General features: G+C 44.1%; 1 protein-coding gene across 2 annotated transcripts in view; it reads left to right on the plus strand.

Annotated features, from left to right (window-relative positions):
• LOC135542541 (zinc finger protein GLI2-like) overlaps positions 1–26841 on the plus strand; it is a 70248-nt gene extending 43407 nt beyond the window's left edge. For both annotated transcript variants that reach the window (XM_064969577.1, XM_064969578.1), the window contains 9 exons: positions 7530–7731; positions 9769–9967; positions 10928–11038; positions 12011–12151; positions 16326–16475; positions 18175–18339; positions 21185–21448; positions 22559–22928; positions 23056–26841. In XM_064969577.1, the coding sequence (XP_064825649.1) occupies positions 7530–7731; positions 9769–9967; positions 10928–11038; positions 12011–12151; positions 16326–16475; positions 18175–18339; positions 21185–21448; positions 22559–22928; positions 23056–25439 (3986 nt within the window). In that variant the 3' untranslated portion in view covers positions 25440–26841. The remainder of the gene's footprint in view (positions 1–7529; positions 7732–9768; positions 9968–10927; positions 11039–12010; positions 12152–16325; positions 16476–18174; positions 18340–21184; positions 21449–22558; positions 22929–23055) is intronic.
• Positions 26842–27171: the final 330 nt, after the last annotated feature.

Here is a 27171-nt window from a genome sequence, read left to right on the forward strand (position 1 = left end):
TTCAGATTAGGACAGCCACTGATATTCACTTGCCTGTTACTGTATCGCTGCGTGACATTTACAGGAATCCTGAAAGACGTTAAGGCAATAGGAGACACTGTCGGCCCTGATCCGTCACCATATGAGTCTCACTGCTACCGGTGTTGCTATGGTAGCTACTACCACTACTGCTTCCTCTTCCGATAAAACACACAACTCACCCCATAGATGTCGCCTCAAGCAGCTCACACTTCGCTCCAAACACTCAGAGAAAGAGAGATCGGGCCCCTGCCCCAGGTGAAGGGTAGGGTTTGATTTTACACACAGACAGTAGTGAGTTTTGCTACCTGTCCTGTACAAGTTAAATTATTGCTCTGAGGCTAGTCGGTCTACCTGGGTGTACTGTGAGAGAGTAAACATTGTCCTCCAGTCTCTGAGTTCTACAGCATCCAGCAGGCCCGGGGTTTTGAATGAGCTGTTGTGCTGCATTGTGTCTGGGCCAAGCTTCTGCTTGCTCAGGCCAACCAGGGGCACGCAGCCAAAGGCCTCAGCTTGCCGTGCGTATAAAAACTGTCATAACTTAATTCCCAAACAGTGAAATACACTGAGCAGGCCTCTCTGTAGCCCAGCTCCCAAGACAAATGCTGTGTACTGTATGATGCATTTGGCTTGTTAGCAGTGTAATATCTATGCTACACAGAGACACAATGGACCTTAACTACCAGGAGAAAAAAAGTTTAAGTAAGACCACAGACACATTGGCTCACACAGCTTCTCCAGGAGGCCTGGCCAGAGCAGGCTGTGAGTGTGAGAGCCAGCCTTATTTAGTGACATGGCCACTCAGGACTCAAGGCCAGCCCAGCCTCTGGAGGAGGAGGGGTCCACTTCACACACACACACACAACCTAGCAGTCGGTCGTCCACACACACAGCCTAGCAGTCGGTCGGTCGCTGCCTGGTGCCTGGCTTGCTGACATAAATCACAGGGGAAAATGGAGGCGAGGTGCTGCGAGGGGAGGGGGGACGAGGAGAGGTGTGGTGAGCGCCAGGCCCGGCTTTCCATTACCTCATTTATCAGGGGAAGTGGCACATTAATAAACACATCTCCCCTGAGGTGAGCCGCTAACACAGATAAATAAGGCTGCCATTTCTGAATGGCTTGTCCCAGTCACTGAAACTATAGAGCCAGTAATGCAATGTAAATACTAAGGGCTAAATTCACCTCAGCTTTTCTTTTAGGATGAACCTGAGTTATTAACTAGTTAACTACCGCTAAATTACAACACGTATTCTCCAACGCGAACCCCCTCCCCCGATAGTGTGCTCAATGTCTTTAACAGCTCATGTGAGAAATGTATTTATACTACGTTTGACAGCAGAAATATCCCCTGAGAGACAGTGGTGGAGTCCCTTTCAGGCCGGGGATCCATTTTAATTTAAGTGATTTTTTTACATTTTTATGTAAATGGAAAACTTTAAAAATAAATATCTTCTACTCATCTGTTTATTGAGAAGTCATTGAAAATAGATGCATTTAAAAAATATATATTGTGGTTATTCAAGTTTACTTCCTGAACTGATTGCCTTCAATTCGAATTGACCCCAGCCCTGGTCAATATGTCCCAGGACATTTCCGAAAGTCCCAAAACACTAAAACTGAGCACGTGTGTGTTACTGTATTGGAGATAAAATGTAAAAATGACAGTTCGCCATTAGAGCTTCTGCTAAGAATAATGGCTCAGCATGTTATTCTCTGTGGTGGTACAGTAGCCTGAGTTTAATCAGCCGAGGCACTGTTTGTGTAGAGCTGCTGGTGCAGTGCCTGGCGTTGGCAACACATGTTATTGAGCCATTATGGACGTCCGGTTGCAGTGCCTTTGGTTATTATCCCACAGGTCCTAATGACACTGTTGCTCTGGACTGGCTCCACTAACACCACTGCTAATGTCTAGCACCTGTTGAGCCCTGAACAACTGGCTGACTGGCTCTCCTGCTGACATCACTGGCCCCCCTTAGATCAACGGACTCCAGAAGCACACCGGTTACATATCATAGGAAATTAGAGGATAACCAGCTTTATGAATTTCACCTGTGATTTGGTGTTTTCATTTATTTATTTTTACAAAATGCCATTACCGATACAGTTTAAGGCTTTTATTCTTAAAATATGTTTAAACAGCTGGTTACAGTAACTGCTGTACCTGGCTAGTAGCAAATTAAACACAGTGGCACTTTTTCATTAAGTAATTATTGGATTGTTATTATGTAATTATCATCCTACCTTGTCATTTTTCAAAGTATGACCAGGTAGCTTAGCGACGTATACAAATAAACTGTGACAAAATGCACATTATAAACCATGAACATAAGAGCGATCAAAAACACTTTGCATGCATTTCAGTTGAAATCAATTCTCTAAATTGGCCTCATTTACCAAAGTGAAGTACAGAATGTTATTTCGATCACAGTGAGATTTTTATCTGTTTTAATTAAAGTACATTATTTAGGCTTAGATGTATTATCCTTTACACTGAATCTTAATGAGGTCACCGTGGCCTATGGATGCATCCCAAATAGCCCCCTATTCCCTTCATAAGGCCCTGGTCAAAAGTGGTGCACTCTGTAGGAAATAGGTTGCCATTTACGATGCATCGATTTTGAAAGACAACAGAGCTAAGATCTTTTCAAACAGAATAGAAGCCGTTTGTTTGGAGCATTTTGTATTATTGAAATTTTAGACTGTGTACGTTGAAAATGTGTGTCACTAGGGCACATTAAAGTTGTTTGAGGATTGTTGTTTTAGGTTTTTTATTTTCATCTTTCATCTCCATCCCGTATCCGTCCTCTGCTTTACTTCCTTCCCCTGCTATAATTCCAGCACCGGATAAGAGATGAGTTTATTTTACTGCAACAATATCTTCTGCCAGGCTCGGTTTCCATCACCTCAGACAAATTGTTTACTGTATTAGCTGGGAATCAATCTTGAGCACTTATTGATAGTGCTGCTCTTTTCCCAGGGGGTTTGGGTGTCGGAGGGAGGCTGCGTTAGCATCCATCACCCAGTCCCAGGCTGGGCTAGAGGCTAGGCTGAGCTGTAGCATTCCTCTAGGTCTGTCTCTCTCGCTGGAGCTCCAGAAATAGCACAGAGTTGGGCAGGGTAGGATGGGGAAATGACACAATGATAGTGAGGAAAAAAAGATTGACTCGATATAATTATTTCTGCCTGTATGAAATAAACACAAATATTTGCAAACATTCGTAATATCTCACAGTGGTAAAGTGGGTGCCTTCCCTTAGGGAGAGAGAGAGAGACACTGGGCTTTTAAATTGGCTTGGAGTGAGCGATAGGGGGAGGAGCAGAAAGCAGGCTACATACATGGCATAAAAGGTTAAACTGATAGCCATTATAGATCAAGCATGGTGTGGGATATATATGTATATGTGTGTGTGTGTACTGTACCAATCAAAAGTTTGGACTCAACTACTCATTCCAGGGTTTTTCTTTATTTTTATGTTCTACATTGTAGAATAATGGTGAAGACATCAAAACTATGGAATAACACATAAGGAATAATGTAGGAATCATGTAGTAACCAAACAAGTGTTAAACAAATCAAAATATATTTTATATTTGAGGTTCTTCAAAGCAGCCACCCTTTGCCTTGACAGTTTGCACACTCTTGGCATTCTCTCAACCAGCTTCATGAGGTAGTCACCTGGAATGCATTTAAATTAACAGGTGTGCCTTGTTAATTTGTGGAATTTGTTTCCTTCTTAATGCGTTTGAGCCAATCAGTTGTGTTGTGACAAGGTAAAGGTGGTATACAGAAGATAGCCCTATTTGGTAAAAGTCCATATTATGGCAAGAACAGCTCAAATAAGCAAAGATAAATGACAGTCCATCATTACTCTAAGACATGAAGGCCAGTCAATACAGAACATTTCAAGAACTTTGAAAGTTTCTTCAAGTGCAGTCACAAAAACCATAAAGCGCTTGTCAGGACCCGGTTACGAACCCGGGTCTCCGGAGTGAGAAACAGTCACTTAACCAACTGAGCCACGAATAGTCAGCAGAACCCAGAAGATGAGGCAGACACAGCAGTACTTGAGACGGTGTATTTAGTAAAAAGTAAAAAGTGAAGTCCTTCAGGAAAACATGTAACTCCACAACCTCAAAAGGAATTCCACAAGAACAAGGTAATCCACAAGGTAATCCTCCAAGACAAAAAGGTAAATCCACAAGGTGGTAGGTAAAGCATAAAAAGCCTCAAAAGATACTCAAAAATAAATAAACAAGAACAAAAAACAGAATTCCACAAGAGCGTCCACCGGGATCAACAAGAGTACACAGAATACTAGGGCTGGGTGCTAACATACAAACACAGAGCAAAGAACTGAGGGAAACTAAGGGTTTAAATACAATCAGGGGAAACGAGGCACAGGTGCAAATAATAATGGGGATCAAGGGAAAGCAAAAGGTCAAAAAGCACAATGGGGGCATCTAGTGACCAAAAACCGGAACAACCCTGGCCAAATCCTGACAGCGCTATGATGAAACTGGCTTTTATGAGGACCTCCACAGGAAAGGAAGACCCAGAGTTACATCTGCTGTAGACAATGAGTTCATTAGAGTTACCAGCCTCAGAAATTGCAGCCCAAATAAATGTTTCAGAGTTCAAGTAACAGACACATCTCAACATCAACTGTTCAGAGGACACTGTGTGAATCAGGCCTTCATGGTCGAATTGCTGCAAAGAAACCACTTCTAAAGGACACCAATAAGAAGAAGAGACTTGCTTGAGCCAAAAAACACGAGCAATGGACATAGACCAGTGGAAATCTGTCCTTTGGTCTGATTTCCGCATGTGTAGTTCCTACCGTGAAGCATGGAGGAGGATGTGTGATGGTGTGGGGGTCCTTTGCTGGTGATACTGTTGTGATTTATTTAGAATTCAAGGTACACTTAACCAGCATGGCTACCACAGCATTCTGCAGCGATACACCATCCCATCTGGTTTGCGCTTAGTGGGACTATCATTTGTTTTTCAACAGGACAATGACCAAACACACCTCTAGGCTGTGTAAGGGCTATTTGACCAAGAAGGAGAGTGATGGGAGTACTGCAACATGGCCCCCACAATCACCCAACCTCAACCCAATAGAGATGGCTTGGGATGAGTTGGACCGCAGAGTGAAGGAAAAGCAGCCAACAAGTGCTCAGCATATGTGGGAAGTCCTTCAAGACGGTTGGAAAAATATTCTAGGTGAAGCTTGTTGAGAGAATGCAAAGAGTGTACAAAGCTGTCATCAAGGCAAAGGGTGACTACTTTGAAGAATCTAACATCTCAAATGTATTTTGATTTGTTTAACACTTTCTTGGTTACTACATGATTCCATATGTGTTATTTCATAGTTTTGATGTCTTTACTATCATTATACAATGTAGAAAATGCTAAAAATAAAGAAAACCCTTGAAGGAATAGGTGTGTCCAAACTTTTGACTGGTACTGTATATATACTGTATGTAATGCATGTGTTACAGGTCCCAGTTTTGGGACTGGTGGAGCAGATAATCGTTCCTGTAACACAGGATAAATGATGAAACAGGAGAACGTGGCTTCTCTTTCAAAGGTTCTCTCAATTATCTTATTCAACATTTTCTCAAGTACAAATCGTCTTTTTCTGTCTTTTCATTGCATTTACATTTTTTGTTTTGTTTTCTTTAAGGTGTATTTAATAATTTGTCTCATAAATCACTGACATATTATTTCATAAACATGTCAAAAATGCATAAATTCGCACATAAAAATGATTACATTCCAATCGAATTGCAATCCAAAAATTCCTTACATTTATACCCCACAGACATTTACTCTTAACTGGAATTCACTTGTTTAGGTTATAATTATGTGGTTGACTGTTGCTCACTATGGCCCCATAGGAGACTCTAAAGCATGACAACTTTTAAAGACTAGTATAACTCATTAGAAGTTACTTTATACCCATGCTCAAAATACATTCACCCAAGTGTAAGAAGGGATAATAGAAAGACAATACTATTGCAACTGAGATTAATGCTAATTATTGAAAAATGACTGAACAAGCTAGCACAGCGCTAACCGAAGCTAGCAACCAACTGACCGGAGCTAGCAAACAGCTAACCGGAACTAGCCAAAAGCTAACCGGAACTAGCCAAAAGCTAACCGGAGCTAGCTCTAAGCTCGCAGCTTTTCTAACATTTACAGTACAACAATTACAAAGTTATTAAACCTCACAGTTGCAACATTACATTCTCTAAATCCTTAGGATATTGTCAGGAGTGTCTTTTTTTATATATAAAAATGTTCAGGAGTTAACTATTTGTTTTCTTCTAGACCAAAGGAATTCCCCGCCATCATTTCACTTTACACTCAACATGCGTTTTCTATCTAGTACAAAATTATACAATTACTATGTTGTTCAAAATCATTACATTCACTTCAACGGAGAAGTTACAAAACTATATTGTCATATTCAGTGTATTTTTGCACTTTACTGACAGGATAAATTATGAAACAGGAGAACGTGGCTTCTCTTTCAAAGGTTCTCTCAATTATGAGCAGTGGAGTAAAGTACTTAAGTAAAAATACTTAAGTCATTTTTGGGGGGTAACTGTACTTTACATTACTATTTATATTTTTGCCAACTTTTACTTTTACTTCACTACATTCCTAAATAAAATAATGGACTCTTTACACCATACATTTTCCTTGACACCCAAAAGTACTCGTTACAATTTGAAATGCTTAGCAGTACAGGAAAATTATCCAATTCACGGACTTATCAAGAGAACGTCCCTGGTCATCCCTACTGCCTCTGATCTGGCAGACTCACTAAACACAAATGCTTAGTTTGTAAATTATGTCTGAGTGGTGGAATGTGCCACTGGCTGTCAAATAATAATAACAATAAAAGTAAGGAAACCGTGTCGTCTGGTTTGCTTAATATAAGGAATTTGTATGGCGTTTACTTTTTACTTTTACTCAAGTATGACACTTCAGTACTTTTTCCACCACTGCACTTAAGTACATTTAAAACCAGATACTTTTAGAGTTTGAATCAAGTAGTATTTTACTGGGTGACTTTCACTTTTACTTGAGTCATTTTCTATTAAGGTGTCTTTACTTTTACTCAAGTATGACAATTTAGTACTTTTTCCATCTCTGATTAATAGAACATACAGGTGCAGGATCGCATATAGTTCCAGTGCGAAGCGAACACGTCTCACTGCCCCCTACTGGCCAACAGTAGTATCAACGCATAGCAATGGCGAAACCTTGGAGGACTGACAATTCAGTAAAAGCATTCTTCCCCAATACAAAGAAACAATACATAAACACGAATGTGACCATACATTTTGTGTGCGTCACACATGTACATATGTATACAGTATATGCAAACTATGACAATAAGTCTCTGCATACTTGAATCAAATGCAACTATGCCCAGCTGAGAGGAGAAGTTCAGAGGTTGTCAGACTAACGGTCTGTATGTGTTTTTCTTTTCCACAGTGTCACGGTTCTCCAGTCCCAGACTGACCCCCAGGCTGAACAGAAAGCGAGCCCTGTCAATCTCTCCTCTCTCGGATGCCAGCATCGACCTGCAGACCATGATCCGTACCTCACCCAACTCTCTGGTGGCTTACATCAACAACTCACGCTCCAGCTCTGCAGCCAGCAGCTCCTACGGACACCTCTCTGTTGGAGGCATCAGGTACCCTAGCCAGTAACTAGTCAATATGTAGTAATAACTGATTGCTCAAACTATTGATATAAGATGCTTGGATAGGGTTAACTGATATACTGGTCACATGATTATAAACTCAATTTAAGTCATATAAAGTTATACATGCCTCCTGATTGGCACAGTGGTCTAAAGCACTGCATCGCAGTGCTAGAGGCGTCATTACAGACCCAGGTTTTTATCTCAGGCTGTGTCCCGACCGGGAGACCCATAAGGCCTATCCCATAGGCCTATATATTTTGTTAAAGATTGTATCACAACTAAAGTGGCCAAATAACGTCATAAAATGAAGCACATGAATCCGCTTTACAATGGGTGTAGAGCCTAACTGGCATAGTTTCAAGTTTGGGGAAGATCATTTTCACCATAACAATGCACCCTGAGGATAAAAGCATTACATGCATAATCGCATTTGTGGACACTTTTAAGAATGGTGTTTTCCTGCATATGGAATTTTCGCGCTTATAGCATACTGCCATGTGCATATTGCTGCGCTTATAATGTGAAGAAATTGCCTTTTTTAAGCTAAACGTTCTCATCTGTTGCATAAGGCTCATTGCTTAAACAGTTTCTTTATGCTAGTGTCCAAGACTATGTTTGGAATATTTATTTCTCGCACAGAATAGAATGTAAACTTTTGTACTATGGGGGATAGTAGATTGACATAGGCTAGTGCTTTTGCTGTTTGTTAGGCCTACTCAGTACTCGTTAGGCTGACGAAAAGTAAATGTGGACAGTTCTTCCAATATCTTCAATATGCGCCTCGGAATTGGCGTAGTTGAGTCCCTGATGTGTCTGTCTTCACTTGTAGCCTGTGAGAAAGACCTGATTACTTGACAGAGAGCCATGTGAGTGAGAGGTGCTTCAGCAAGGAGCCGGGAGAAGGGGATTATAATTATTATATTCAGCCCAACGGCACAACGGCCACTTGGGCCGCAAAAGGCATGGATTTGTTAGGGGGCATTATGGCCACACAAAGGTGATGCAGCCAGGAAATTTAAGGCATTATCAAGTCCTTGTCCAATTGTGAATGAGAGACTGATGAAGTGTGTACAACCTGCGTAAAAAAAACAAAGCAGAGCTCATGCCTTTCAAGTTTTTTCAAATCATCATTAGAGTCGCAGTATGCAGCCTTAGAATGTATTAAAAATCCAAACATATAGCCCAACGTTTATATCACAACTAATGTAACTCTAAATTAAGAATATGAGAGGACCTGCTTCTTTGTTAACAACTCAACACAGAATAGCCACTTGTGCACTCCCTCAAATTGTTTGGAGAAACTATCCTTTCTATTTTATTCAGCTATGTTCAATTGTATTCTTCATACTATAAAACAATGTAAAAATGCTATGGAATTCTAAGTGAATCTTGTCTGCTAAATGAACTAGTGTAGCCCACAGCCATCAGGGCCTAGCATCAGGACAACTCAGAGTATGCTATTCTGTTCTTCTGAAATAGACTAATTTTCCTTAATATCATGTTTCTTTAGACCTGTCTAAAATAAATAATGGATTTATTGTGAAGGTGTAGGCTATGGATGTATTAGACAATTTAAAATGTAGATGTTCCAAAGGTCTGCATCAGTGGCTTGTAAGCTGTGTGTGGAAGCCAGGAGATGCTAAAAGTGTTTATGTTAATTAATGTTCAATTACCGTGAGACTGACAGTTATTTGCTTGACAATCACCGGCTGACAGAACTTCACGGCTGCCACAGTCTTATACATGACTAACAGTGGGTTCAGGTGAAACGTTTGTGACGTGTGAGTTACATTTTAGTCATTTAGCAGACACTTGAATTACAGGAGCAATTAGGGTTAAGTGCCTTAACTCAAGGGAACATTGATACATTTTCACCTAGTTGGCTCAGGGATTCAAACCAGCAGCCTTTCAGTTACTGGCCCAAGACACTTAACCTCTAGGCTACCTGGGTTGAAAGTGGAATTTTGTGTCACAGTTGGAGATAAGAGACATATCTCTCATGTGCGTTAATGTCTTGTGTTCCAGTCCGTCCTTTACATTCCCCCACCACATCAACCCCATGGCCTACCAGCAGCTCCTGTCCCAGCAGAGAGGCCTGAGTGTGTTCGGCCACACCCCTCCTCTCATCCAGCCCCCACCCACCTTCTCCAGTCGCCAGTCTGCCCTGGGTCTCTCCTCTCTGCCTCCCGCCTCACACAACCACAACAATGGCTCACAGTCAAAGGTGAGACTGCTCTTCTTCTTTGGTAACGGTGGTATGCAAACCAGCTTTGATGTGCGTAGCCTTTTTCCTCCAGTTTGTCAATCTTCTTCCTGAACTGTACCTAAATTGTCTGGTACGAGGTAGATCTTCTCATTATCCATAACCGCCAAATGTGAGCCTTGCCCTGTGGCCTTCTGGAAATCCTGGTATTGTGTGGGACGCTCAAATCAAACCAGAATGACATCTATAGCCGTACAATTTTCTTCTGTTTGTTTGCGTTGTCAGTGAACTTGTTTTAAGATGATTTAAAACATAAATACTGCTGTCCCTTTCCCTCATCCATTGTATACGTCCACTGTGGTTTGTGGTCGTCTCTGTGGTTCTTATCATACCATTCACTGAAATGCCCCTCCGTAAGATAAACTCCATACCCATGAATAAGGGGACTGGGAACGTTAAACCCTCAGTCTCCAAACACACACGATCCCAACCCCACGGTTCTGTTACAGACCACAGTAAACACAGTGAGATGCTGAGGAGAAGCAAAGTCTTCCTCTGATTAGGAACACTTTGCTGTGGTTTAGTGCAATCCCAGAATCACAGTCTAGCATGACTATGAAAGTCAACTGCCAGATACGGCCTATGTCAGCTTATTGTGAAGCATCAACTGTGTAGGTGGTGGGGTGTGCCTACTCTCGTTTCTCCAGGAGTCACCTGAGGTTTACACTGAAGCCCCGGGCAGTGGTCTCACTCTGTAGATGGATGGGATGTTTTCATATTGTACTCCACCCTCTCATCATAAAACACTTGAAATTGTTTAGTCTCTGTGGTGACTCAACTCTGATATATGAATGTCTATTTGACTCGAGCCCTGTATTAACCCCTAACTTTTCTTCTCTTTTCTTTTCTTTTCTTCTCTCCACTCCTCTCCTCTCCTCTCATCTCGTCTCCTCTCCTATTCTCTCCGCTCCTCTTCTCCAGAACACAAGTGGGGACTCGGCAGTGAGCAGTACAGTCAATCCCATGATCACCAAGAGGTCAAAGGTGAAGACAGAGGTGGAGTGTCCGAGGCCACTGTCCCCATGTTCTCCGGTAAGAATGGGATTAGGAACTACTACTTTATAAATCAGTTGTCATGATGAACTTTGTTGCCCTGTACAGGAAGTGAGAAGTACGGGCTGATAGGATCTAAAGAGAATGATGTGTTGAGGGCAATTAAAAAACGATCAATCCTTTGCAACTGATCAAGAAAAAAAACCTGTTTCCTTTACTTCCTTTCCTCTGCCCAAATACTCCTCTGTCCTGAATTGACACAGACCCCTGGGAACCAGCCAGTCCCCTGACCCCGTTTCTTTCTCTGCTACGGCTGAAAGAAGAAAAACTCTGTGTGATAAGAGCTTTGCATCCATTCGTTTGTTCCTCCCTCTCTTCTTTTCTCCCTGGCCACTGTAAACTGTGCCACAGCACTTCATTTCAATGAAATATTGGCCCCACGTTATTGTCATCTGAGGTGTTTTTTTCTCTCTCTCCCTCGTTCTCTCTTTCACTCTCTCTCTCTATCTCTCTCTCTCTCTTTTGACAAATTTGCGGAGCCCTCCTCTTCGACTCAGAGGCAGGTTTGATGCATGGGGATGGCGGTGTACATAGTCGTCTTGGGGCCAGTAGAATTGATGAAGATAGTGGCGAGGTGCAGAGATAAACATGCTGCAGTCAGCACATTGGAGCAGGGAAGGGTGGGAGGCTGGCGCTGTGGAGAGGGAAAGAAGAGACCAGGGGATGTGCTGCACGTCACACAAACACGCACACGGCCTGCAGGCCTGGGATCTGTCTTAGCCGTGTCAACGAATCCCTGCCTGGTCAGAAACAAAATGAACACATCTGTTTGTTCCTCCAGTCAAGTCAATCTGGGCTCTCAGATAATGCCAGGGTGTCCCCTCCCCACATCAGTAACAGTTAATAGTGTTAATGGCTTGTGTTGGGTTAAAATTAAAATTAAATACACATTTCCTAGACAGTAAGATAGAATGGACTATAAAGTCTTCCTCTTTTCTTTTCTCGTAACAGGATCATCTAGGTGGGATGCTGGACATGAAGGAGGACTTGGATAAAGATGAATGCAAGCATGAGCCAGAGATGGTGTATGAGACCAACTGCCACTGGGAAGGATGCTCCAAGGAGTACGACACGCAGGAACAACTGGTCCATGTAAGGAGGGGGACAGGGACACGGGACAGGGGACAGGAGGGGCCGGGGGACAGGGGACAGGGACACGGGACAGGGGAGAGGAGGGGCCGGGGGACAGGGACACGGGACAGGGGACAGGCATCAGACAAGAATTTCCTTATCTTTAACTAGCTCAGAAAATATTCCTGCCTGTTTTAAATCAACCATCCTGGAGCCGGTTTCCTAAAAGTATATTACCTGTGGTTCTAACGAAGAAACCAGGCCCTGGGCCAAGAGCAGAGGAAGGTCGCTATCTGATGAGTGTGTGGTGGGAGAGAGGAGGTCTGCCTTTCAGTGCAGCTGGAATAAGTGCAGAATAAATCCCACTGACCTCTTGGTCTATATGTGCTCCCTAACCTCTGACCTCTGAAGCCCAACATAAAGCCGTCCAGCCAGGAACACTAAACCCTTAACCCCTCCCTGATTTCCCTGTCTCCACAGTAACCTCTAACATACTTAAGAGTCCATATTTCAGTGCTTTCTAAGACTGAGGCTTATCAATGGACTTCAACTGGGCTCCTGTTTTATTATGCGTTCCTCCAGATAGATACTGAGAGTCAGATGATTCATTGGTTGTTCACATAAAGTAAGCTTCGCTAAGTGTTTAGCTTCCATGAGACTGGGATTGTTTTATTCGATTGGACTTTTTGGCATGTAGAGTTTGGACGAGCAGGGGCATTCCAGGCCGTCACTGAAGCAGAGAGAGAGACGAGGACAGACGGAGAGAGAGACTGAGAGAAAGAAAGAGAGGGGTGGCAGAGAGAAAGAGGGGGGGGGGGAGTGAGAGAGAGAGAGATATAAAAGAGAGGGAGAGCGATAAAAGAGAGAGGAAGAGAGAGGGGGGGGGGGGCACTGTGACGCAGAGCTCAGACTAAGGCCTCCATTATCTGTCCTCATTGTTTCCCTCAGTCACCAACAGTTACACTCCAGCTGAACGTTAAACCTCTCGGAGATCCTTCCTAATGATAGGCACACACACACACAAACACCTTCCTAATGATAGGCCAGGATGGTTTAGGTTAGGCAGTTACGGACAAAGAGCTGCCTGTCTGAGAGAGCAGTCAACGCACGCTCAACCGTGTCTTTGGCTTAATTATCATGGGCCAGACATCAAACCAACAAGTAGAGAGAGTAGCCTAAGGAATATGCTGGCATTTAGCTACCACAATGAAGGTCCTTGGCACTGAAGTGTGTGTGCGTGTGTGTGTGTGTGTGTGTGTGTGTGTGTGTGTGTGTGTGTGTGTGTGAATGCATACATGCTTGTTAGCTCTATAAGCTTGCATGGTTGAAACCCACGCATCCTATTGGTTACCTGGTTGTTAGTAATTCCTGATGTTCTCAGGGTATTAGGTCTATTTCTGCAGATGTGCTCATCAAGGGATCCCAGGACACGGTGGGGTTTGAGATGTAATCCCCCCCACGCTCACTGGGCCCCTGCACTTAAAAACTACAGCCCTAATGAGGGAAGAGCACAATTCCTGTCCAGACCCATTTGTCCTAGGCTATGCACGCCAGCCAGCGGGATGCCACATCAATCTTGGATAAGAGAGTTGGAAAATCCGTCACGGGGCAATTCCATTAAATTAAAGTGTTGAGAGGCTCCCCCTTTAGACACATACAAACAGAGTGGAGCAAAGGAGCATTTGCCCGTTTGATGACTGATTTTATTTCCCGAACCGTAGAATCCCTCTTGTGGAAAGAGTGTAGACCAGTGGAACTCATCTATCAAAGACTAACGGAGCCACACTGCAAATAGTGCGTACCCGACAACACAATCACGTCGTCTTTCTTCACTGTCTGACAAAAACGGAAAGTTACCGGCAAACTTTGATTGATGGCTTTACTCCTAATTTCTTCGAGAGGCAAATGGCTGCTCCGCCTCTGTCACAAGCTGAAATGGACTTGTTCTAACGGACCTCTGTCACAGAGAAAACCTCTGTCTCCAGGTGATAGTGTGTTCTCTCGAAGTAGCACAAATGCACTCAATGACAGACAGAACAGAACACAACTAGAGGCCTAGTAAAAAAGACAACCTCAGAGGGACTTCTGGGGGGAGAGAAACGTTCAATCAAAACCAAACAAATTGTATTGGTCACGTACACGTTTAGCAGATGTTATTGCGGGTGTAGCGAAATGCTTGTGTTTCTAGCTCCGACAGTGCAGTAATATCTATCAAGTAATATCTAACAATTTCACAACAATACACACAAATCTAAAGTAAAGGAACTAAGAATATATCATATTTGGACGAGCGATGTCGGAGTGACATAGACTGAAATACAGTAGAATAGAATACGGTATATGCACAGTTGAAGTCGGAAGTTTACATACAATAAGGTTGGAGTCATTTAAAACTTGTTTTTCAACCACTCTACAAGTTAACAAACTATAGTTTTGGCAATTCGGTTAGGACATCTACTTTGTGCATGACACAAATCATTTTTCCAACAATTGTTTACAGACAGATTATTTCACTTATAATTCACTGTATCACAATTCCAGTGGGTCAGAAGTTTACATACACTAAATTGACTGTACCTTTAAACAGCTTGGAAAATTCCAGAAAATTATGTCATGGATTTAGTAGCTTCTGATTGACATAATTTCAGTCAAATGGAGGTGTACCTGTGGATGTATTTCAAGGCCTACCTTCAAACTCAGTGCCTCTTTGCTTGACAACATGGGAAAAAATGTGGGTTCGTCCTTGGGATTAATTTTCAAACGCCTGAATAAACCACGTTCATCTGTACAAACAATAGTATGCAAGTATAAACACCATGGGACCATGCAGTTGTCATACCGCTCAGGAAGGAGACGCATTCTGTCTCCTGGAGATTAACGTACTTTAGTGTGAAAAGTGCAAATCAATCCCAGAACAACAGCAAAGGACCTTGTGAAGATGCTGGAGGAAACAAAAGTATCTATATCCACAGTAAAACGAGTCCTATATCGACATAACCTGAAAGGCCGCTCAGCAAGGAAGAAGCCACTGCTCCAAAACCGGCATAGAAAATCCAGACTACGGTTTGCAACTGCACATGGGGACAAAGATCGTACTTTTTGTGGAAATGTCATCTGGTCTGTTGAAACAAAAATAGAACTGTTTGGCCATAATGACCATCGTTATGTTTGGAGGAAAAGGGGGGGGCTTGCAAGCCGAAGAATACCATCCCAACCGTGAAGCATGGGGATGGCAGCATCATGTTGTAGGGGTGCTTTGCTGCAGGAGGGACTGGTGCATTTCACAAAATAGATGGCATCATGAGGAAGGAAAATGATGTGGATATATTGAAGCAACATCTCAAGACATCAGTCAGGAAGTTAAAGCTTGGTCGCAAACTGGTCTTCCAAATAGACAATGACCCCAAGCATACTTCCAAAGTTGTGGCAAAATGGCATAAGGACAACAAAGTCAAGGTATTGGAGTGGCCATCACAAAGCCCTGACATCAATCCTATAGAAAATTTGTGGGCAGAACTGAAAAGGCGTGTGCTAGCAAGGAGGCCGACAAACCTGACTCCGTTACACCAGCTCTGTCAGGAGGAATGAGCCAAAATTCACCCAACTTATTGTGGGAAGCTTGTGGAAGGCTCCCCGAAACGTTTGACCCAAGTTAAACAATTTAAAGGCAATGCTACCAAATACTAATTGAGTGTATGTTAACTTTTGACCCACTGGGAATGTGATGAAAAAAATAAAAGCTGCAATAAATAATTCTCTACTATTATTCTGACATTTCACATTCTTAAAATAAAGTGGTGATACTAACTGACCTAAGAGAGCGAATTTTTACTAGTATTAAATGTCAGGAATTGTGTAAAACTGAGTTTAAATGTATTTGGCTAAGGTGTATGTAAACCTCCGACTTCAACTGTACATATAAGATGAGTAATGCAAAAATATGTCCACATTATGTAAACCTTATGAACAACAGGAGAAGTTGCAGGCCATGCACAGAAAGAAAACCCCTTCCCCTTCCCCTTAGGCACTTATGTCGATGTAAAATAATTACTGCAATCGAATGACTGTTGCTTTACACCTATCCAATCCCTTAGATCGACACAAGTGTTTAGGGGCTAGGGGTTGTTACTGGACAGGTCCGCAAGTCGCACAGGCTGTAGAGATCCAGTCTCATCCGGGCGTGTCTCCCACACAGCACATCAACAACGACCACATCCACGGGGAGAAGAAGGAGTTTGTGTGCCGCTGGGATGAGTGTTCCAGGGAGCAGAAGCCTTTTAAGGCCCAGTACATGCTGGTGGTTCACATGAGGAGACACACGGGGGAGAAGCCACACAAGTGTACCGTAAGTAACTGATCGTCGCCAGGCTCGGCCTTTCGCTGAGCATTTGGCTCTCTAAACACTTGCAGAGTGTACCGTCACACACACGGACACACACACACAAATATAGAAATGCCGTTTGGGCTTTTCTCAATATTTCACGTGATCATTCTAGAAAAGAAGGAAAAATGTGCTCACAGTTTGATTACATTACATATTCACATAGAGGATGTCCCTAAGCTGGTTAGTAGGGTGTATGTTAGTACTTCCAGCTGTTATTACCATTATATCATGTAAGGGCAATGGGTCCTTCTTACAGTAAGACCTAGATATATCCTCTACGGTACTGTATTGAAAGTCCCTCATGTACAACATCTAAGATTTGCTCTCTTCAGGCCAAATCCTCAACTTTTCACATAATTCATGCACTGGTGTCAAGGGGAGATTTGTTTCTGAAGTTTGGATTGGTGACTATGTACAGTGCATTCAGAAAGTATTCAGACTCCTTCACTTTTTCCACATTTTGTTACGACACAGCCTTGTTCTAAAATGTATTCAAATAGTTTTTCCCCCCTCATCAATCTACACACAATACCCCATAATGACACAACACAAACAGATTTTTTGACATTTTTGCAAATGTATACAAAATTAAAAACATAAATATCACATTTACATAAGTATTCAGACCCTTTACTCAATACTTTCTTGGAGCAACTTTGGCAGCGATTTCAGCCAAACTCCAAGTGGGCTCTCATGTGCCTTTTACTGAGGAGTGGCTTCCGTCTGGCCACTCTACCATAAAGGCCTAGTGCAGTGCTGAAGAGATGGTTGACCTGGAGGTTTCTCCCACCTCCAGAGAGGAACTCTGGAGCTCTGTCAGAGTGACCATTGGGTTCTTGGTCACCTCCCTGACCAAAGGCTTTCTTCCCTGACTGCTCAGTTTGGCCGGGCGGCCAGCTTTAGGAAGACTCTTGGTGGAGCAGACGTGACAGTACACCCCCTTCTAGGGGCGCCACCCGGCGAACCGGCCCGAGTCATGGGCGCTGGGCAAGCCGTTTGGGGCATGGAAGCCCAATGAACCGGCAGGAACGTGAGAGCAGACGTGACGCTGTGTTCTTGGGGACCTTCAATGCTGCAGACATTTTTTGGTACCCTTCCCCAGATCTGTGCCTTGACACAATCCTGTCTCTGAGCTCTATGGACAAGCCAAGCCATGTCAACTGTGGGACCTTATATAGACAGGTATGTGCCTTTCCAAATCATGTCCAATCAATTGAATTTCCCACAGGTGGACCCCAATTAAGTTGTAGAAACATCTCAAGGATGATCAATGGAAACAGGATGTTCAATAGCCCCCAAACAGGCTTAAAATAGCCCTGCAATAACCCCGAAACAAGAAACAGGTGAAACCAATGAAGACATAACCAGCAGAAAAACGAAAAGGGAATCGGTGGCAGCTAGTAGACCGCCGAGCGCCGCCCGAACAGGAAGAGGAGCCACCTTCGGTAGAAGTCGTGACAGAGGCTGAAACGTAACAAAATGTTGGGGTCTGAATGCGCTGTACATGCCTCCACACCAGAGTGCCATTCATTACACAATAATTGCAAAGGTCATCTTTATAGAAATTAAACGGAAATGGAAAACAAGGATAGATGTGAAATAAAATGTACAAAGATCCTGTGTTTGACTGCTTTGGTGTTTTCCTTTCTCTCTCTTGCAGTTTGAGGGCTGCTGTAAGGCCTATTCTCGCCTGGAGAATCTGAAGACCCACCTGCGATCTCACACCGGGGAAAAACCATATGTGTGTGACCACGAGGGGTGCAACAAAGCCTTCTCTAACGCCTCGGACAGAGCCAAGCACCAGAACCGCACACACTCCAACGAGGTGTGCACGCACGCACGCACACACACACACACTTCATTGAGGTCCTACTGGGGCAGTCTCCCAAACACCACCCTATTCCCTTCAAAAACTGCACACTATGCAGGCAATAGGGTGCCATTTTGGATGCAGACACGTTCCCACACTGCACGGCACTGCAGCTCCATTCTGCCCTGCCAAGACTTCAGACAGACTCACTTATAGAGCCCATTAGATATTCTCTTAGACAGAGGATCAATACTCTTCTACCTTTTGTGACTTACTGTAAGGTCCTGGGCCAAAAGATTGTGGCATCAAGAAAATGAGAACGGACGTACATATCTTCAATCTGTTGTCTGCCTTTTACATATTCAGGCTGAAATGAGATGTGTGGACTTTTTCTCATCACGCACAGTGATTGTTCTTGGATGTCTATACTTGCCGCATTAAACCATGGCCGTGTGTGTGTGTGTGTGTGTGTGTGTGTGTGTGTGTGTGTGTGTGTGTGTGTGTGTGTGTGTGTGTGTGTGTGTGTGTGTGTGTGTGTGTGTGTGTGTGTGTGTGTGTGTGTGTGTGTGTGTGTGTGTGTGTGTGTGTGTGTGTGTGTGTGTGTGTGTATGAGTAAATAATGATGTACAGAACTAATGAGCGTGGCAGCCCCACAACGGATTAGTGTGAATCAAGCGTAGGCATCCCTAATGGAGACCCAGACCACCTGCAGATCACCAATACAAAATGAACCCTGGAACCGTTTCAAGCCTCCTACTGGCCTATCCATCAGGAGATAGAGGAGGGAGATGTAGGGGGAGAGCACAGCATCCCATGGATCTACACACACACACACACACACTACCCCTCGGGATGAAAAATAAGACTGGATCCATCCCACCAATATAACTAACTTTATTACTGGAAACCATATAAATCTTAGTGATACTCTGTGGCTGTAAGCAGAACCAACAAGTCACTGGTCTTACATACATAATTTATACACTCTAATTGCGTGTTTACAACTACTGCTAGTCACAGCTAATCTGAGTAAGTAGGAGGGGATGGATATTCTAATTCCCAGTCATGTATTTGAATGTTATTAAACAGAATATGAACTGCATAATATTCATCTCCCTCTGGATCCTATGTGGCTCACTTGGTAAGAGTGTGGTGGTAACAATGCCAGGGTTGTCGGTTTGCTTCCTGCTGGGGCCACATTTAAATGTATACACTCACTGAACTGTAAATCGCTTCAGATTAAATACAGTTGGAGTCGGAAGTTTACATACACCTTAGCCAAATACATTTAAACTCAGTTTTTCACAATTCCTGACATTCAATCCTAGTAAAAATTCCCTGTCTAAGGTCAGTTAGGATCACCACTTTATTTTAAGAATGTGAAATGTCAGAATAATAGTAGAGAGAATGATTTAATTCAGCTTAAAAAGATTTCATCTCATTCCAGGTGGGTCAGAAGTTTACATACACTCAATTAGTATTTGGTAGCATTGATTTGAAATTGTGTCAAATGTTTCAGGGAGCTTTCCACAAGCTTCCCACAATAAATTGGGTGAATTTTGGCCCATTCCTCCTGACAGAGCTGGTGTAACTGAGTCAGGTTTGTAGGCCTCCTTGCTCCCACACGCTTTTTCAGTTCTGCCCACAAATTGTCTATAGGATTGAGGTCAGGGCTTTGTGATGGTCACTCCAATACCTTGACTTTGTTGTCCTTATGCCATTTTGCCACAACTTTGGAAGTATGCTTGGGGTCATTGTCTATTTGGAAGACCCGTTTGCGACCAAGCTTTAACCTCCTGACTGATGTCTTGAGATGTTGCTTCAATATATCCACATCATTTTCCTTCCTCATGATGCCATCTATTTTGTGACCAGTCCATCCTGCCGCAAAGCACCCCTACAACATGATGATGCCACCCCCGTGCTTCACGGTTGGGATGGTGTTCTTCGGCTTGTTAGCCTCCCCCTTTTTCCTCCAAACATAACGATGGTCATTATGGCCAAACAGTTCTATTTTTGTTTCATCAGTCCAGAGGACATTTGTAAGATCTTTGCCCCCATCTGCAGTTGCAAACCGTAATCTGCCTTTTTTATGGCGGTTTTGGAACAGTGGCTTCTTCCTTGCTGAGCGGCCATTCAGGTTATGTCGATATAGGACTCGTTTACTGTGGATATAGATACTTTTGTACCCGTTTCCTCCAGCATCTTCACAAGGTCATTTGCTGTTGTTCTGGGATTGATTTGCACTTTTCTCACCAAAGTACGTTCATCTCCAGGATACAGAACGCGTCTCCTTCCTGAGCGGTATGACAGCTGCGTGGTCCCATGGTGTTTATACTTGCATACTATTGTTTGTACAGATTTCTTTTGATTTTCCCATGATATCAAGCAAAGAGGCATTGAGTTTGAAGGTAGGCCTTGAAATACATCCACAGGTACACCTCGAATTGACTCAAATGATGACAATTAGCCTATCAGAAGCTTCTAAAGCCATGACATCATTTTCTGGAATTTTCCAAGCTGTTTAAAGGTACATTCAACTTAGTGTATGTAAACTTCTGACCCACTGGAATTGTGATACAGTGAATTATAAGTGAAAGAATCTGTCTGTAAACAATTGTTGGGAAAAATTACTTGTGTCATGCACAAAGTAGATGTCCTAACCGACCAAAACTATAGTTTGTTAACAAGAAATTTGTGGAGTGTTTGAAAAACAAGTTTTAATGACTCCAACCTAAGTGTATGTAAACTTCCGACTTCAACTGTAGATGTACATGACATGTCTCTATTGTAATGTATTTTATCTCTCTGAGTATAACCTTTATAAATAAAGGTGAAATAAATACACTTGTGTTCACAGAAACCCTACGTGTGTAAAGTCCCCGGGTGTACGAAGCGCTACACGGACCCCAGCTCTCTCAGGAAGCACGTGAAGACAGTCCATGGACCAGAAGCCCACATCACCAAGAAACAGCGCAGCGACCTGCCGCCCAGCAGACCCATGCCACCCAAAGAGAATGGAGAGAACGAGACAGGCCGGGGCATGGAGGAGAAGATGGACAGCACCTCGAGAGGCACGGAGGACTACCTCCAGGCCACATCTATCAAGACGGAGAACTCTGTGGTAAGTGATCATCTAGTGTTGCAGTCTTTCATCCAATGAGAGATCATTTGGGGTTGCAGGCTATCATCCAATGAGAGATCATTTGGTGTTGCAGCCTATCATCCAATGAGAGATCATTTGGAGTAGAAGTATAATTCAGCAAACAGACAGTTTTACCATACGGTTATGTTTACCATACGGGGGCGGCAAGTAGCCTAGTGGTTAAAGATTTGGGCCAGTAACAGGAAGGTTGCTAGATCGAATCCACAAGCCGCCATGGTAAAAAGCTGTTGTTCTGCCCCTGAACAAGGCAGTTGACCCACTGTTCCTAGGACGTCATTGTAAATAACAATTTGTTGTTAACTGACTTGTTAAATAAAAAATGTGTGCCTCCCAATCTATGGTTAAAGCCACTTTATAGATTTGTGCAGTCAGATAATGCACTTCTACTTTCTCAGTCTGAGCCCCTACTAACAATGGCATGCAAATCTTACCTAACAAACTTTTATCCTTCCTATTTAACACTCTCTGCACATTTCCTTTCCATTTCTCTTCTCTTTGAACTTTTCCTTAAGGACAGACATTACTAAGGTGAGCACAGCTTCAGTTTGAGCTTCAGTTCAATACAGAATATCTTTCATCATTTCATGCACTACTGCTGTATGACAAGCCACAGCCAGTAAGGAACACAGTCCAAAAATGTGTATAATAGTTATTACAGAATTTTAAGTCCACGTACTGTACACCATAAAGAGGGACTGGGGAGCCCAACAACCCGGAGAGCCATAGATTCATAGCCCTGTGTGCTGGCTTAGCATGTACTCAAGCATCCTTTCATCTCCCCCATTTCTAATTCACAGACGGTCTTAAGGGAGCTGTAATCTGTAGCCACCCCAACCAACACTCGTTATTCACAATTAAAGTTGTGGAGAAAAGAACTTGCATGATTCACTGTACATCTCCTTATGTTGTTCTGTTATCACTGTTCTACTTCCTCTTCGTTAGATGGCGATCCCTTTCCTTTTTATATAGTTTATAAACATGTTGTCTCTCTCTCTCTCTGCTTCTCTCTCTTCCACTCTTTCTCCTTCCCTCCGTCTCCTCTCTCTCTCTCTCTCTCTCTCTCTCTAGATGTATCAGTCCAGCCCTGGTGGTCAGTCGTCATGTAGCAGCGAGCCGTCGCCACTTGGCAGTTCCACCAACCATGACAGTGGAGTAGAGATGGCCCTCCACAGCAGCGGGGGAAGCATGGGGGACCTGACTGGGCTGGACGACCCCTCAGGGCCCCTCATGGACTCCTCCTTCTCTGGCCTCTGGTCTGGGACAGCAGGGGTCGGGGTGGGCCTCCACCTCCGTCAACACCTAGGCCTCAGCCACATCCACAGACTAGAACACCTGAAGAAGGAGAAACTGAAGACGGTGTGGGACTCCTGCCAGTGGGCTAATCATCATCCATCTCCTCCAGTCCAGAACACCAAGCTACCGCCCATACCAGTAAGCGGTGAGTGACCGTAAAAAGAAAGAAGTAACCAGTGTTCTCATAATTATCTTTTTTGAGTATTCAGTACATTCAGAAAACTACTCAGACTATATTTCTCCTGTGTGAAATCCATTTTTCTTCTCTTCAGGGTCCCTTCTGGAGAGAGGAAATATGGATGGTGAGCCTGGATCGTTCCTCAGCCTCAGTGAGCTGTGTTCCAGTAAGGTGACTGTCCTGAACCAACTGGACCATCTGATGGAGCGCAGGGACAGCGCCACCAGCACAGTCTCCTCTGCCTACATCAGCCGGCGCTCCTCTGGCATCTCCCCCTGCCACTACAGCCGCCGCTCCAGCGACGCCTCCACGTTCAGTGGCCACCGCCACCACAACATCAGCTCCACCGGCTCCTACGACCCCATCTCTGCAGACCTGTCCCGGAGGTCCAGCAACGCCAGCCAGAGTGGAGGAGGGGGAGGGCTGCCCAGTCACCTCAGCCTCACCCCCGCCCAGCACTACCACCTCAAGGCTAAATATGCGGCGGCTACAGGCGGAGCCCCACCCACACCTCTACCCAACATGGAGAGGATGAGTCTCAAGACCTGCATGGCCCTCTACAGGGACGCTTCCCAGGGAGACTCGTCGTCTGGTTACTCCTCCTTCAACCCCATTGCCCCCAGTGGTGTTCCCAGGCGCTGCAGCGGCGATATGGGAGGCTATAACGGCCGCAGCATGATGCCCCACGAAGCTCCGTCCAACATTCCCCGTCGGGCTAGCGACCCCGTCCCCCGGGGACCGCCACCCCTGGACCCGCTGTCCCATCAGCCTCAGGTGCAGCGCTACAACAGCACGGGCAACATGCAGAATCTCCACCCACACGCCTCCCAGCCCAACCAGGCCCCGTCTGCAGCTGAGCGGCGCCACCTGGCGCCCCAGAGCCACCAGCCGCGCTCCGACGGCAGTCTGCAGCGATACCCTTACTGCCCCCGGCCGCCCAGCATCTCTGAGAACGTGGCCATGGAGACCATGGCTGGCGACATGAGCAGTAGTCGCAACAACAGTGAGGAGGAGATGATGGTACTTCCTGATGACGTCGTTCACTACATCGCCCCTCAGGGCGGAGCTGGAGAGTCAGACTGTGCCAACGGGTACAACCGACAAGCACAATGTGGTTTCCATGGAAACACCTTAAACCCTAACCCCCAGCAGCAACAGCAGTTTTACCACCAGCAAAGGATGGCTGTGGTGGACACCAATATGAATATGAATCCCTCGTCTGCACCACAAACCATGCCCCTCTTCTGTGCCCTAAGCTCAGGCCATCCGCAGCAGTCTTTCCCCTCCTTACCCAGTAAGACGAGCACCATGCCGGTGCAGTGGAACGAGGTCAGCTCAGGTACTGTGGAAGCTCTTCACAACCCAAGTCAACAGCTGCCGTTCGGTCGAAGCAACCCAAACCTCGCCATGGTCCAACAGAAACAGAACTTTGTCTCGTTCCAGAATCAGAATCTTAACTCCAACCAACACATTGCACAGATGATCCACAACCTGGCTCACGCAGCCCAGCAGGGGAGATACATAGAGCAGCAGAAGGCGGACTCGAGGCTGAGCTGTGTCCAGCAACAGACCCTACAGCAACAGCAGCCCGCTCATGCTAACCTCAATGAACCAGTGAGTCTCGGGCATGGGTTTAACCAGGGTCTTGGTCCTAGCGATGCTACCGCTAACGCTAACCAGCGGTCCTCCTGTAGTAGTATGGCAGTTGGTGGCACTCTGGGTATGTTGAGCCAAAACAGTAAACAACAACAGACGGTGCACACTGTAGACACGCAGAACAGCCGGCTGGGGGCGCAGCCAGGGGGGAGTCAATCGTCTCAAGTCACATTTAAGGATAGCGGTGTGAATTCTTTGCGGATGATCTCACAGAAGTATAATATAGCGTCCCAGGTTCAGCATCCCATCCAAAATGGAGGTCAAATACTCCTCCAGCCAAGGCCGCCCACAGAACCTAAGTCTCGAAGCAGACAGCATTCAGGGTCAATGACAATGCAGCGACAAAACTCAATTGGCAATCACTGCAGCAATGGCAACAACAAGGACAGCAATGTTATGTTCTACACAGGACAGATACACGTGTTTGAGCCAAACGGAAACGTCAACATGCAGATGATGGCATCATCAGTAGTGGATGTTCTTCAATGTCCCTCAGACAGCACTGAGACCGCCATGACCTCACCGGGAGTAAGCAACCAGGTCTCCAGTACAATGGACTCGTCCAACGGGACAGGGGCAGAGGAGCCCCAGATTGACTTTGACACCATGCTGGATGACGGGGATCACTCCAGCCTGATGTCAGGTACCATCAGCCCCAGTATCCTCCAGAGTCTGTCCCAGACCTCCTCCAGACTCACCACCCCCCGGAACTCTGTCACCCTGCCCCTCCCTGCAGGGGGAAGCAACATGGCCATTGGCGATATGAGCTCCCTGCTCACCGCGCTTGCAGAAGAGAACAAGTTCCTCAACATGATGTCATAAGGACGATCCCAAATACACTGAAGGCAGACACAGGTAAAACCAGGGTACCTACCTTGGTGTATTTGGCCCAGGACGTGTGTTAAAAGAAATGACCTATTGTGACCCAAGCTCTATGAACGATAGTATTTCTACCACCAAGAGTTTAAACTGACTGTGTGAATGACAAGGGGGTGACCTACTAGTTAACATTGTTGCAGAGGTCCTCCTGACCATGTGATTGAACACTAAGCACCTCATTGGAGAACTTTGATGACCACCAGAGACTAAGGAACCTATGAGATTCTGAAGACTTCATGCTAAAACACCACTATGTTTGTGCTACTTATTGTATTATTCTGTACAGCATCATTATGAAGCTAATATGGCGATTTCATATCTATTGAGAAGCCATATTTTGCCTTAGATGAGTAAGTAAGTATAATGTAATCCACAGCACAATTCTGTTGTACATGAGATAGTGTGCAGTTCTGCAGTAAAACAAGTTTACCAAGTGCCTGGCTATGCCGCAGAATATACAAGACGAGCATATGACACAGTTCACATTGAAACGCAACCAAGTCCTTCTGTATGATACGGATTTGGGATTTTTCGATCTTAAAGACACACGTATATATGTAAATAGTGTAAATGACTTGATCTAAAATGATTTGATTCTTTCTTTCAGATCTTATTTGAAACTCATTAAAAAACATTCTGTCAGTGAAATTGCTCAAAAAAAAAAAAATATGGGAGAAAAATGATTAAATAATTCAATAGAGTCAGAAGAAATCTTTTTCTATTCTATTTAGTCATGTCAGGTCTATTTCCATACAGTGTCTTCGATATGAGCCATTGTCTTATTTGTCTGTTTGGTTGAGTTGGACTATTGAGATGAACAGTGACGTCTCAGTGTCGGGGACAAGTTGTGACTGGAATTAAGCAACAATTTCAAAAGAATATGCAAATACTTGATATGATACATATTCTGGGGGTGATTATTAATGCTGATGATGTGAATGAATTATGTGATGAATTAGGAAAAATCGAAAAGGGAAAAAGGATCCTCCTTTAAAGTATCAAATGACTTTTTCTCCCGTCCTTGATGATGACGAGGATAATAAGATATTATAGAGTATTAGGAATCAAAGTTTTTTTGTATACTTCCATGCAACTCTGTTGTGTTGGATATGTATATATATTTTGTACATTTTTATGAAATACAATATTGTTTTTTTTGTTTTTTTTACAGAATTGCTGTCTGGTGAGTTATTTCAAACTATGGGTGTTTTTTCTCGTGGAATATGACATGTTTGAAATGAGGTGGCGTTGTTTTAGCTCTCTCATATACAGTACCAGGCCGATTGAATTCAAATTGGCCTGTAAATTCATGTTACACTTACCTAGAAAATTAAAGAAATCCTCGCCACAATATAAATGGTACGGTGTTGTATTTCCCACTCCTTGGTTCAAAACTGAACATGAAGACAGTCGACACAATAGACAGTAGCCAGTACATCAGAGAGTTGAACTCTTCTTTGTTAACCTCTCCTTTAATCTCCTTTTAATCTTAGAAGTATATGAGTGTTGATTGCTTAAATAATTCAGGAGAAAAACTGTCTTCTTTGAAGCCACACAAGTTCTCTCCCTCCTTGCTGCCAACAAAGCATTTTTTCCCCCCATACCGTATCCTATCATATCAGACATTTATAAGACACCGGCTATCTTTCAAGGTGATTATGGAGGCTTTGAAATA

This window comes from Oncorhynchus masou, chromosome 6 (genome assembly GCF_036934945.1).
Source record: "Oncorhynchus masou masou isolate Uvic2021 chromosome 6, UVic_Omas_1.1, whole genome shotgun sequence".
NCBI lineage: Eukaryota > Metazoa > Chordata > Actinopteri > Salmoniformes > Salmonidae > Oncorhynchus > Oncorhynchus masou.